General features: G+C 37.4%; 1 protein-coding gene across 1 annotated transcript; it reads left to right on the forward strand.

Moving 5' to 3' along the window:
- On the forward strand, nt 2,745–3,704 carry LOC102190508 (olfactory receptor 5F1-like). The gene has a single exon (XM_005682839.1). It carries the CDS (start codon nt 2,745–2,747, stop codon nt 3,702–3,704), a length of 960 nt encoding a protein of 319 aa, XP_005682896.1.

Raw genomic sequence — 12,946 nt, forward strand, 5'->3', positions numbered from 1 at the left:
CAGCTGCTGTTTTCATTGTGATCTATAGTATCTGTATTTTTACCACCAGAACTTCTTTAAACATGATAAAATGTTTTACATATATAAGAACATTTTTATTATTGGTATTCAATTTTTTATAATAATTTGCATTTATCATCTGTGTATTTTGGTACTAAAGCACATGTATATAAAAATATAACTATTGAAAAACATTGCTTCTCTGAAAACAAGATTTCCTTTTAAAAAAAATTTGTAAGAACATTTAAGGTTTAAGTATAGTCATAAATACTGCATGGTATATTTAAACATTTGAAAATCCCATGGACAGAGAAGCCTGATCGGCTACAGTCCATGGGTCACAAAGAGTCGGACACGACTGAGCGACTTCACATTTACTCACTTTCACTTTAGGTGGATATGTTGTAGCCACGTGTTCCGGGAAACAAACTCACTTAGAAGGACAATGCAGATAGTGGAGTGCAGTTTATTACACTGGTGGGCCCAAGGCAGAGTCTTCTCTTAGCCAAGGACCCCAACCAGTTTTTGTGAAAACCTTATATACCCTAAGCATATGTGTCCAAACACACCTCCCCCAAATTCCCTGAAACTAGTCTGAACAAAGGAAAAAGAAAGATAAATCAAAGTTAACCCATGATTCATAAGTCTTAAGCCTAGGTAGTTAAGAGTGGACAATTATCAATAGGCTTGTGGTCATACCCCAATAAGCATAATAAAATGTATGATTCTATTTGGTTACACAGATAATTAGGGTGCCCTTTTAGGAGATGGAAAGCCCTCGGGCTCTTCCTTCTGGGGGCCTGGTTTTCCAGTTGGTATATAGTTTCCATAGATACTGGGCATATAGCTCAAAGTCCACAGTCCGGCCCAAGATGGAGTCCTGCTTTCAAGATAGAGCCTGTTCTGTTTCCCCCTTCAGATATATCTCATATTAAGTGTTATTTAACATAGCCAACTTATGGAAACAAACACTATGGACATTGAAAGATGAATGGATGTGTTGTTAGGGAAATTAAATAGATAGCCTTGTTTAGGCTTCAGAGACAAAGCAGAACAGGCCTCTGACCTTTCTTCTAACCTGTCTGGACACTGCCCTGACTAGGAGTGACTGGGAGTGACTGCCTGCTGTGAATGCAAGACTTGCAGCACCTTAGATAAAATGGGGGAGGAATCTTGAGATTGTTGAGCCCCTGGAGAGGGCCTGGCAAACCAAGCCTAGGCTTAGCAACATTCTAAGTTTTACATGACAAAACCACCAGCTTTAAAATGAAACCAGGCTTGTAATTTGGTCACAGATGGATGATGATATCAGCTTGCATCCTGGCATTATAAGCTGGAACCCCAAACTGCAATCATTGAAGCATCACCCATGTAGTAGACACACTGACTGCGACATTCTCCCAATTGGGACCCCAGATGTGCTGCGACACAGGAACTTCTCAGCGCTGTTTAAGTCTGGGTGTTGGTCAAAACCCAATGTGGTGTGGTGATGTATGCTCTGCTCTATTTCTCATTCTTTTAATGTTAGTGGCTCAGAGGTTAAAGCGTCTGCCTCTATTACAGGAGACCTGGGTTCGATCGCTGGGTTGCAAAAATCTCCTGGAGAAGGAAATGGCAACCCACTCTAGTATTCTTGCCTGGAGAACCCCATGGACTGTGGAGCCTGGTGGGCTACAGTCCATGGGGTCGCAAAGAGTTGGACACAACTGAGCGACATAACTTAACTTAACTTAACTTAACTCGCCCCCAGAGTCATAAAGCCATTAACTGGAAGAGTTGGGATCTGAACTCGGGCAGTGAGATTTCAAAGCCTTCATTCTTCTAACTCCTTTCTTATAAGCTAGATAATTCTCTAATAAACATTTGTATTATTTATTTGTATATAATGAGTGGCTTATTTTGTTAACAAATACTTTGAACCTGAGATGAAAGTGAAAACTTTCAGCAAAACAATGTGTGAATTTAATAATTTTTAAAACTATTTTTGAAACAATGCATGAGAATTTGTGAATGCAATGGTTTTTGAAATAAACAAGCTAAGGTTAGAACACCTAAAACAATATGAACAAATGCATTTCCATAGGTGTTGAATTCCCTCTTTGTTTTGTGTTCTGGAAACAGAATTGTTCATTTACCAGTCTCCCACCAAACCTTAATTGATAGCATATAACAGGGCTCATAAATGTAAAAATGTAGCCAATACTTTGTCTTCATATGGACACTTGCATGGCCCAGGAGCTCTATTCTGAGACTGACCACCTCCAACTACTGGTCTCAGATTTGCATGTTTTTTATTTCTTCACTCTCTTCTAATGTTTACTATGTAAAGTCCTCAGAGATAGGTAAATGTTACTATCTTTCAATAGCCATAATTAACATATTGTATATAATTACATATTATATATAATTCTATATTATAATTAATAAATGCACTTTACTAAAACAACCTACCCAGTACAATACGTGCCCCATCACTTAAAACTATAGAACTAGAAAAATAATTTACTTCTTTAGTTTCTTCATTTGTAAAGTGGATTAATAGGCTATTGTTCTTTCTGATTTATTTCCTAAATCAAATAAACTAAATCATGTCATATTAAAGATGCCAATTATGTTTTTCCCATCATTAATTTTTAATTTTTCTTAACAGTGCATTATTATCATCAAAGAAAGAAAAATATAATATCCCTTTCTTGTTCATATTTTGGCTTTGTTGTTTCATTCCAGATTAGAGACAATGAGATATGAACGTGGCAAATCAAACAAGAGTGACAGAGTTTATTTTTCTGGGATTTTCTGGTGTTCTCTATCTAAGGCTTGCATTATTTGTGATGTTTCTTACTGTATATCTTCTCTCTCTCATGGGAAACACCCTCATCATCTTCATTGTTCTCATGGATTCCAAACTCCAAACACCCATGTATATTTTCTTAGGCAATTTGTCATTTCTGGAGATCTGGTACACGACAGCCACAGTGCCTAAATTGCTGGCCACTTGTCTCTCACAGGTTGTTACCATTTCCGTTTCTGGTTGTATAACCCAGTACTACTTTTTTTTCTCTATGGGGGCTACAGAGTGCATCCTGTTGGCTGTGATGGCCTATGATCGCTATGTGGCCATATGCAGCCCTCTAAGATACTCATTCCTCATGAATTTTCAGGTATGCCTGCAGTTTTCAGCTGGATCTTGGATTGGGGGCTTCATTGCCCCTGTTCTACCTACTGTACTTGTCTCTTATTTAAATTTTTGTGGCTCTCAAAAGATCAATCATTTCTTCTGTGACTCAGAACCAATTTTTCAACTCTCCTGCTCAGATACATTCCTGGTGGAGGCCTTGGGTTACACATGTACCTCTGTTGTGATTCTAAGTTCTTTTCTTCTCACTATGTCTTCCTATGGACACATTGTGGTCACAATAATCAAGCTATCTTCTCGAGAGGCTCGGAAGAAAACTTTCTCCACCTGTGCCTCCCACCTCACTGTGGTCACCATCTATTATGGCACCATTATTTTTGCCTATGTTCGCCCTCCAGCCAAGCACAACTTTACCATGGGTAAAGTAGTCTCAGTGTTCTACTGCGTGGTCACCCCACTTTTAAATCCTCTTGTATACACCCTAAGAAACAAAGATGTGAAGAAAGCCTTCAGAAAAGTTCTAGAAAGAAAGAGATTGTTCTTGGCCAGACATATCCAGGAGATGTGAGAGATCAGTTAATATGAAAAAGCTAGAATGGATTACCATATTACATATGCAAATGGTAAATATCAAAATTATATTATAAAATTGATGCTACCTAATATGGATATTTTTGCACTTCACATTTTGGTTTGAATTCAACTGAAATAGATATTTGGTAATTAGTGTTTAAGAATACTTCGTTGCAAAGCTATAGTGATAAGGAGATAAATACACGAAGTTCCTACTCACAAGCACTTACAGTGGGAAAATTCGCTGGTAAGTTCTAAGCAATTGTTTGGCCAATTTTATAAAAATCTACACCTTAATAGTAACTAATAATACAAGCTAAAAATTGTTTCTAAGGCAGTGTTACTCCATGTGGTTGATTGTCTATCATAAATATATCATTTTGTACATTAAAATAGTTTGATCAATAAACACTTTTTAAATAAATATAGTGAGCCAGACACTATTCTTAAGTATGAATGTTTATTTATATATGTAAATAAACACATAGATAATTTCTTTAGAAATATATCAGGAAAATATAAGATAATTTAAAATTTTTAGATGTTTTACACAATTTTAAATATTAAGAAAGGTAACATGATGGAAGGAAAGATTTAGAACTGGACTATACAAGTATTGAGTATCAACATGATAAAACAAATTTCTTAGGTTTTTATAAAATATTCAAGCAGATAATCATTTCAGCATGTACTAACGCATTTTGGAGCAACAGAAAAGTGGAAAATGGGGAAGAAAATATGTTTATATTATCATGTTCATTTTTTTTGTGTTAATTGAGATGCTTCACATTTTTTAATAATTTTGGCACAGCTTCCCTGGTGGCACAGAGGTTAAAGCATCTGCCTGCAATGTGGGAGACCTGGGTTCGATCCCTGGGTTGGGAAGATCCCCTGGGGAAGGAAATGGCAACCCACTCCAGTATTCTTGCCTGGAGAATCCCATGGTTGGAGGAGCTTGGTGGGCTACAGTCCATGGGTCGCAAAGAGTCGGACACGACTGAGCGACTGAACTGAACTGAACCGAGGACGTGGGGAGCCTGGTGGGCTGCCGTCTATGGGATCACACAGAGTCGGACATGACTGAAGCAACTTAGCAGCAGCAGCAGCAGCAGCAGCAGCAGCACTCTTCTAAGCAATCAAAGTATTCAATAATCTATTTTTAATGGCAAGATTATATAATTAAATCATTAATTGCTTGCACATGCCAATGCCTGAAATTTTTATTTGTTTAAATTTTTACATATTTTCTGTATATATTAAAACTACAAGATTTTTTTTTCTGAATGCCTAGTTTTTATTTTATTTGTCTTACACTTTCTTGAAAACTATTGTCACAATCACTGGTTCATATAAATGAAAAATGTATGCCATACTTCAACATTTTTCTAACCCTTCTTTTGCCATCAGAATAATAGAGCAATATGCAAATTCTCACAATAACAGTGAAATGTCTTGTGTCATTAGACAAGTATTTCTGTATACCATTCTTCTACAGGGATTAAAAAGTTCTATACATTTCTGTCCTACAGTTAAGCTTAAGTATTGAACTAACAAAAGAAAAATACACAGGATAAAATCATATACATTTTGTTCTAATTTTTTTTTTACATGTGCTTAAGTGTCTTCAAAAGGAAACCAAATGTCAAAGAATGATAACTCCTCACCCAGTTTTACAATGATTAAGTCATTTGTTGCTGACTTCCAGTGCACCCTGAGAGCAAATATAAGGCACTTTGTACTTTGAAAAAAGTGTACCACTAAGATGGTTAGATTTATATCTCTGAAAAAAATTTAATGAATTCAGATTTTTGCATCATTCCTTAATATAGAGAAGGCACTAAACTGATAAACTGTGGTGTCTGCTCCTTGTGTCTAGCAGTAAACTTTTACCAAGATGTATGCTTGATTACATGCATTCTTTAGCCAAAAATCATATACATATATAATCATATACACATATATGAATAATCATAGACACAAACTGTCTTCTCCATTATCTCTTTAGATTTGTCTTCTCAGAGTTATTGAGAGAATATCTCTGAGGATACAGTCATAAGTAAGATCCTGCACAAACATTAAACTCATATGTCTCTCTTTTTTAAATTTAAATTTATTTATTTTAATTGGAGGCTAATTACTTTACAATATTGTATTGGTTCTGCCATACATTGACATGAATCCACCACGGGTATACTCATGTTCCCCATCCTGAACCCCCCTCCCACCTCCATCCCCATACCATCCCTCTGGGTCATCCCAGTGCACCAGCCCCAAGCATCCTGTATCCTGCATCAAACCTGGACTGGTGATTCGTTTCTTATATGATATTATACATGTTTCACTGCAATTCTCCCAAATCATCCCACCCTCTTCCTCTCCCACAGAGTCCAAAAGCTTTCTATACATCTGTGTCTCTTCTGCTGTCTCACATACAGGGTTATTGTTACCATCTTTCTAAATTCCATATATATGTGTTAGTACACTGTATTCGTGTTTTTCTTTCTGGCTTACTTCACTCTGTATGATTGGCTCCAGTTTCATCCACCTCATTAGAACTGATTCAAGTGTATTCTTTTTAATGGCTGAGTAATACTCCATTGTGTATATGTACCATAGCTTTCTTATCCATTCATTTGCTGATGGACATCTAGGTGGCTTCCATGTCCTGGCTATTATAAACAGTGCTGCGATGAACATTGGGGTACACGTGTCTCTTTACATTCTGGTTTCCTCGGTGTGTATGCCCAGCAGTGGGATTGCTGGGTCATCAGGCAGTTCTATTTGTAATTTTTTAAGGAATCTCCACACTGTTCTCCACAGTGGCTGTACTAGTTTGCATTCCCACCATCATGTAAGACGGTTTCCTTTTCCCCACACCCTCTCCAGCATTTATTGCTTGTGGGTTTTTGGATAGTAGCCATTCTGATTGTCATGAAATGGTACCTCATTGTGGTTTGATTTGCATTTCCCTGATAATGAGTGATGTTGAGCATCTTTTCATGTGTTAGCCGTCTGTATGTCTTCTTTGGAAAAATGTTTGTTTAGTTCTTTGGCCCATTTTTTAATTGAGTCGCTTATTTTTCTGGAATTGAGCTTCATAAGTTGCTTGTATATTTTTGAGATTAGTTGTTTGTCAGTTGCTTCATTTGCTATTATTTTCTCCCATTCTGAAGGCTATCTTTTCACCTTGCTTATAGTTTCCTTTGTTGTGCAGAAGCTTTTAAGTTTAATTAGGTCCCATCTGTTTATTTTTGCTTTTATTTCTAATATTCTGGGAGGTGGGTCATAGAGGATCCTGCTGTGATTTATGTTGGAGAGTGTTTTGCCTATGTTCCCCTCTAGGAGTTTTGTAGTTTCTGGTCTTAACGTTTAGATATTTAATCCATTTTGACTTTATTTTGTATATGGTGTTAGAAGGTGTTCTAATTTCATTCTTTTACAAACGGTTGACCAGTTTTCCCAGCACCACTTGTTAAACAGATTGTCTTTTCTCCATTGCATATTCTTGCCTCCTTTGTCAAAGATAAGGTGTCCATGGGTGTGTGGATTTATCTCTGGGTTTTCTATTTTGTTCCATTGATCTATATGTCTGTCTTTGTGCCAGTACCATACTGTCTTGATGACTGTGGCTTTGTAGTAGAGCCTGAAGTCAGACAAGTTGATTCCTCCAGTTCCATTCTTCTTTCTCAAGATTGCTTTGGCTATTTGAGGTTTTTTGTATTTCAATACAAATTGTGAAATTATTTGTTCTAGCTCTGTGAAAGATACTGTCGGTAGCTTGACAGAGATTGCATTGAATCTATAGATTGCTTTGGATAGCATACTCATTTTCACTATGTTGATTCTTCTGATCCATGAACATGGTATATTTCTCCATTATTAGTGTCTTCTTTGATTTCTTTCACCGGTGTTCTATAGTTTTCTATATATAGGTCTTTAGTTTCTTTAGGTAGATTTATCCTAAGTATTTTATTCCTTTCATTGCAATGGTGAATGGAATTGTTTCCTTAATTTCTCTTTTATTTTCTCATTATTAGTGTATAGGAATGCAAGGGACTTTTGTGTGTTGATTTTATATCCTGCAACTTTACTATATTCATTGATTAGCTTTAGTAATTTTCTGGTGGAGTCTTTAGGGTTTTCTATGTAGAGGATTATGTCATCTGCAAACAGTGAGAGTTTTACTTCTTATTTTCCAGTTTGGATTCCTTTTATTTCTTTTTCTCCTCTGATTGCTGTGGCCAAAACTTCCAAAACTATGTTGAATAGTAGCGGTGAAAGTGGGCACCCTTTTCTTGTTCCTGACTTTAGGGGAAATTCTTTTAATTTTTCACCATTGAGGATAATGTTTGCTGTGGGTTTGTCATATATAGCTTTTATTATGTTGAGGTATGTTCCTTCTCTGCCTGCTTTCTGGAGACTTTTTATCATAAATGGGTGTTGAATTCTGTCAAAGGCTTTCTCTGCATCTATTGAGATAATCATATGGCTTTTATTTTTCAATTCATTGATGTGGTGTATTACATTTAATTGATTTGTGGATATTGAAGAATCCTTGCATCCCTGGAATAAAGCCCACTTGGTCATGGTGTATGATCTTTTTAATGTATTGTTGGATTTTGATTGCTAGAATTTTGCTAAGGATTTTTGCATCTATGTTCATCAGCGATAATGGACTGTAGTTTTCTTTTTTTTTTTTTTTGTGGCATCTTTGTCAGTTTTTGGTATTAGGGTGATGGTGGCCTCGTAGAATGAGTTTGGAAGTTGACCTTCCTCTGCAATTTTCTGGAAGAATTTGAGTAGGATAGGTGTTAGCTCTTCTCTAAATTTTTGGTAGAATTCAGCTATGAAGCCGTCTGGACCTGGGCTTTTGTTTGCTGGAATATTTCTGATTACAGTTTCAATTTCCGTGCTTGTGATGGGTCTGTTAAGATTTTCTATTTCTTCCTGGTTCAGTTTTGGAAAATTGTACTTTTCTAAGAATTTGTCTTTTTCTTCCAAGTTGTCCATTTTATTGGCATATAATTGTCGATAGAAGTCTCTTATGAACCCTTGTATTTCTCTGTTGTCTGTTGTGATCTCTCCATTTTCATTTCTAATTTTATTGGTTTGATTTTTCTCCCTTTGTTTCTTAACGAGTCTGGCTAATGGTTTGTCAATTTTATTTATCCTTTCAAAGAACCAGTTTTTGGCTTTGTTGATTTTTGCTATGGTCTCTTTTGTTTCTTTTGCATTTGTTTCTGCACTAATTTTTAAGATTTCTTTACTTCTACTAACCCTGGGGTTCTCCATTTCTTCCTTTTCTAGTTGCTTTAAGTGTATAATTCGGTTATTTATTTGACTTTTTTCTTGTTTCTTGAGGTATGCCAGTGTTGCTATGAACTTTCCTCTTAGCACTGCTTTTACAGTGTCACACAGGTTTTGAATTGTTGTGTTTCCATTTTCATTCGTTTCTATGCATATTTTGATTTCTTTTTTTGATTTCTTCTGTGATTTGTTGGTTATTCAGCAGCGTGTTGTTCAGCCTACATATGTTGAAATTTTTAATAGTTTTTCTCCTGTAATTGAGATCTAATCTTACTGCATTGTGGTCAGAAAAGATGCTTGGAATGATTTCAATTTTTTTGAATTTACTAAGGCTAGATTTATGGCCCAGGATGTGATATATCCTGGAGAAGGTTCTGTGTGCACTTGAGAAAAAGGTGAAATTCATTGTTTTGGGGTGAAATGTCCTATAGATATCAATTAGGTCTAACTGGTATATTGTATCATTTAAAATTTGTGTTTCCTTGTTAATTTTCTGTTTAGTTGATCTGTCCATAGGTGTGAGTGGGGTATTAAAGTCTCCCACTATTATCGTGTTATTGTTAATTTCCCCTTTCATACTTGTTAGCATTTGTGTTACATATTGTGGTGCTCCTATGTTGGGTGCATATATATTTATAATTGTAATATCTTCTTCTTGGATTGATCCTTTAATCATTATGTAGTGGCCTTCTTTGTCTCTTTTCACAGCCTTTGTTTTAAAGTCTATTTTATCTGATATGAGTATTGCTACTCCTGCTTTCTTTTGGTCTCTATTTGCGTGGAATAACTTTTTCTATCCCTTTGCTTTCAGTCTGTATGTGTCCCCTGTTTTGAGGTGGGTCTCTTGTAGACAACATACATAGGGGTCTCTTTTTTGTATCCATTCAAGCAGTCTTTGTCTTTTGGTTGGGGCATTTACATTTAAAGTAATTATTGATAAGTATGATGCCATTGCCATTTACTTTACTGTTTTGGGTTCAAGTTTATACACCCTTTTTGTGTTTCCTGTCTAGAGAAGATCCTTTAGCATTTGTTGTAGAGCTGGTTTGGTGGTGCTGAATTCTCTCAGCTCTTGCTTGTCTGTAAAGCTTTTGATTTCTCCTTCATATTTGAATGAGATCCTTGCTGGGTATAGTAATCTGGGGTGTAGGTATTTTCTTTCATCACTTTAAGTATGCCTTGTCATTCCCTCCTGGCCTGAAGAGTTTCTATTGAAAGATCAGCTGTTGGGAACCCCCTTGTGTATTATTTGTTGTTTTTCCCTTGCTGCTTTTAATATTTGTTCTTTGTGTTTGATCTTTGTTAATTTGATTAATATGTGTCTTGGGGTGTTTCACCTTGGGTTTATCCTGTTTGGGACTCTCTGGGTTTCTTGGACTTGGGTGATTATTTCCTTCCCCATTTTAGGGAAGTTTTCAACTATTATCTCCTCTAGTATTTTCTCATGGTCTTTCTTTTTGTCTTCTTCTTCTGGGACTCCTATGATTTGAATGTTGGGGTGTTTAATATTGTGCTAGAGGTCTCTGAGATTGTCCTCATTTCTTTTAATTCATATTTCTTTGTTCCTCTCTGATTCATTTCTTTGTACCATTCTATCTTCTACTTCACTAATCCTATTTTCTCCTCCTTTATTCTACTATTTGTTGCCTCCTGAGTGTTTTTGATCTCATTTATTGCATCATTAATCATATATTGACTCCTTTTTATTTCTTCTAGGTCCTTGTTAAACCTTTCTTGCATCTTCTCAATCCTTGTCTCCAGGCTATTTATCTGTGATTCCATTTTGATTTCAAGACTTTGGATCATTTTCACTATCATTATTCAAAATTCTTTCTCAGGTAGATTCCCTATCTCTTCCTCTTTTGTTTGGTTTGGTGGGCATTTACCTGTTGGGTATTCCTCTGTCTCTTCATCTTGTTTATATTGTTGAGATTGGCGTGGCCTTTCTGTATTCTGGCAGTTTGTGGAGTTCTCTTTATTGTGGAGTTTCCTCACTGTGGGTAGGGTTGTATCAGTGGCTTGTCAAGGTTTCCTGGTTAGGGAAGCTTGTGTTGGTGTTCCGGTGGGTGGAGCTGGATTTCTTCTCTCTGGAGTGCAATGAAGTGACCAGTAATGGGTTATGAGATGTCAATGTGTTTCGAGTAACTTTGGGCAACCTGTATATTGAAGCTCGGGGCTGTGCTCCTGTGTTGCTGGAGAATTTGCATGATATGTCTTGCTCTGGAACTTGTTGGCCCTTGGGTGGTGTTTGGTTTCAGTGTAGGTATGGAGGCATTTGATGAGCTCCTGTCGATTAATGTTCCCTGGAGTTAGGAGTTCTCTGGTGTTCTCAGGATTTGGACTTAAGCCTCCTGCTTCTGGTTTTCAATCTTGTTTTTACAGTAGTCTCAAGACTTCTCCATCTATGAAGTACCATTGATAAAACGTCTAGGTTAAAGGTGAAAAATTTCTCCACCGTGAGGGACACCCAGAGTGGTTCATCGAGTTACATGGAGAAAAGAAGAGGGAGGAGGGAGTTAGATGTGAACCAAATGAGATGAGGTGGAATCAAAAGAGGAGAGAGCAAGCTAACCAGTAATCACTTCCTTATGTGCGCTCCACAGTCTGACCACTCAGAGATGTTCATGGAGTTATACAGAGAAGAGAAAGGGGAAGAAGAAGACAGAGGTGGCCAGGAGGATAAAGGGAGGAATCAAAAGGAAAGAGACAGATCCAGCCAGTAGTCAGTTCCCTAAGTGTTCTCCACCATCTGGAACACACAAAGAGATTCACAGAGTTGGGTACAGAAGAAAAGGGGGAGAGAGGAGACAGAGGTGACATGGTGGAGAAAAAGGAGAGTCCAAAGGGGGAGAGAGCAGTCAAGCCAGTAATCTTGCTCCCAAGTAAAAATGGGTACTGAAGATTGGGTTCTTAAAGGTACAAAATTGATAACAAATCCCAAAAAGCAAAGATTAAAAATCTAGAGTAGAGGTCGGATTTTCAAAAATACAATATTAAAGAAAAGAAGGAAAAAAAGAAAAAAACAAAGTCAAAAAAATTATAAATTAATATATATATTATATATATGAAGTTTGCTTTTAAAAATAGGGTCTTTTTTTGCAAAGTAATAGTAGGTTATAAAAATGAAAATTGAAGGAGTAATAGAGAACTTAAAAATTAAAAAAGAAAAAAATTATCATAAAAATAGCAAAAAATATATCTAGGACTTTCTCTGGTGTTGTTGTGGGCAGTGTGGGGTCAGTTCATTTTCAGATAGTTCCTTGGTCTGGCTTGTATTTCTCAAGATCTATAGGCCCTTCCTATGTAGTCGGTACTAACTACAGGGTTTTAATCTATTGCAGCTGTCACTTCCAAGGCAGTTCCCTCTGTTTTAGCTTCTTCTGTTTGCTGATCTCTTCAGTGTCTGATTTCCATCCTAACACAAGGGGGGCAGTGGTGGACACTTTTTTTAGGCTCACTTGTTCAGTCGCACTGTGGGGAGCGAGGGACGCTGCAAACAAATAACGCTGGCGTGTGCTCACTGTGCCTCAGCCATACTGGGCTTGCCCCTGCTCACAGCACATGTGCTCTCCCTGACCACACTGCTCAGGCTCTAGGCTGCTCCACAGAGAACCATCCAAGGTGGGCCCTGGGCTGCCTGCACCTCCCAGGTCTAAGCCGCTCAGGTTCAGACATTCAAGTAGTCCTCAGAGGCGCAGACTCAGTTGGACCTGCGTTTTGTGCCCTTCCCAGGTCCGAGCAGCTCAGGTGATGAGGTGTTTAGTGAGCGCAGTTGCAGCGACTTATCGCCTCCCCCATCCCTGCCACTCGGTTTTCTGGGTGTACAACCGGTGCACCTTCTCAGGCAGATGTTGACCGTCCAGAACACCAAGAAGTCTTAGTTAGCAAAGAAGCTTGCTTGCAGTTTGGTAGATAATGTCTCTCTGGGGC

The sequence above is a fragment of the Capra hircus genome, chromosome 7, assembly GCF_001704415.2.
Source record: "Capra hircus breed San Clemente chromosome 7, ASM170441v1, whole genome shotgun sequence".
In the NCBI taxonomy this organism is placed as follows: domain Eukaryota; kingdom Metazoa; phylum Chordata; class Mammalia; order Artiodactyla; family Bovidae; genus Capra; species Capra hircus.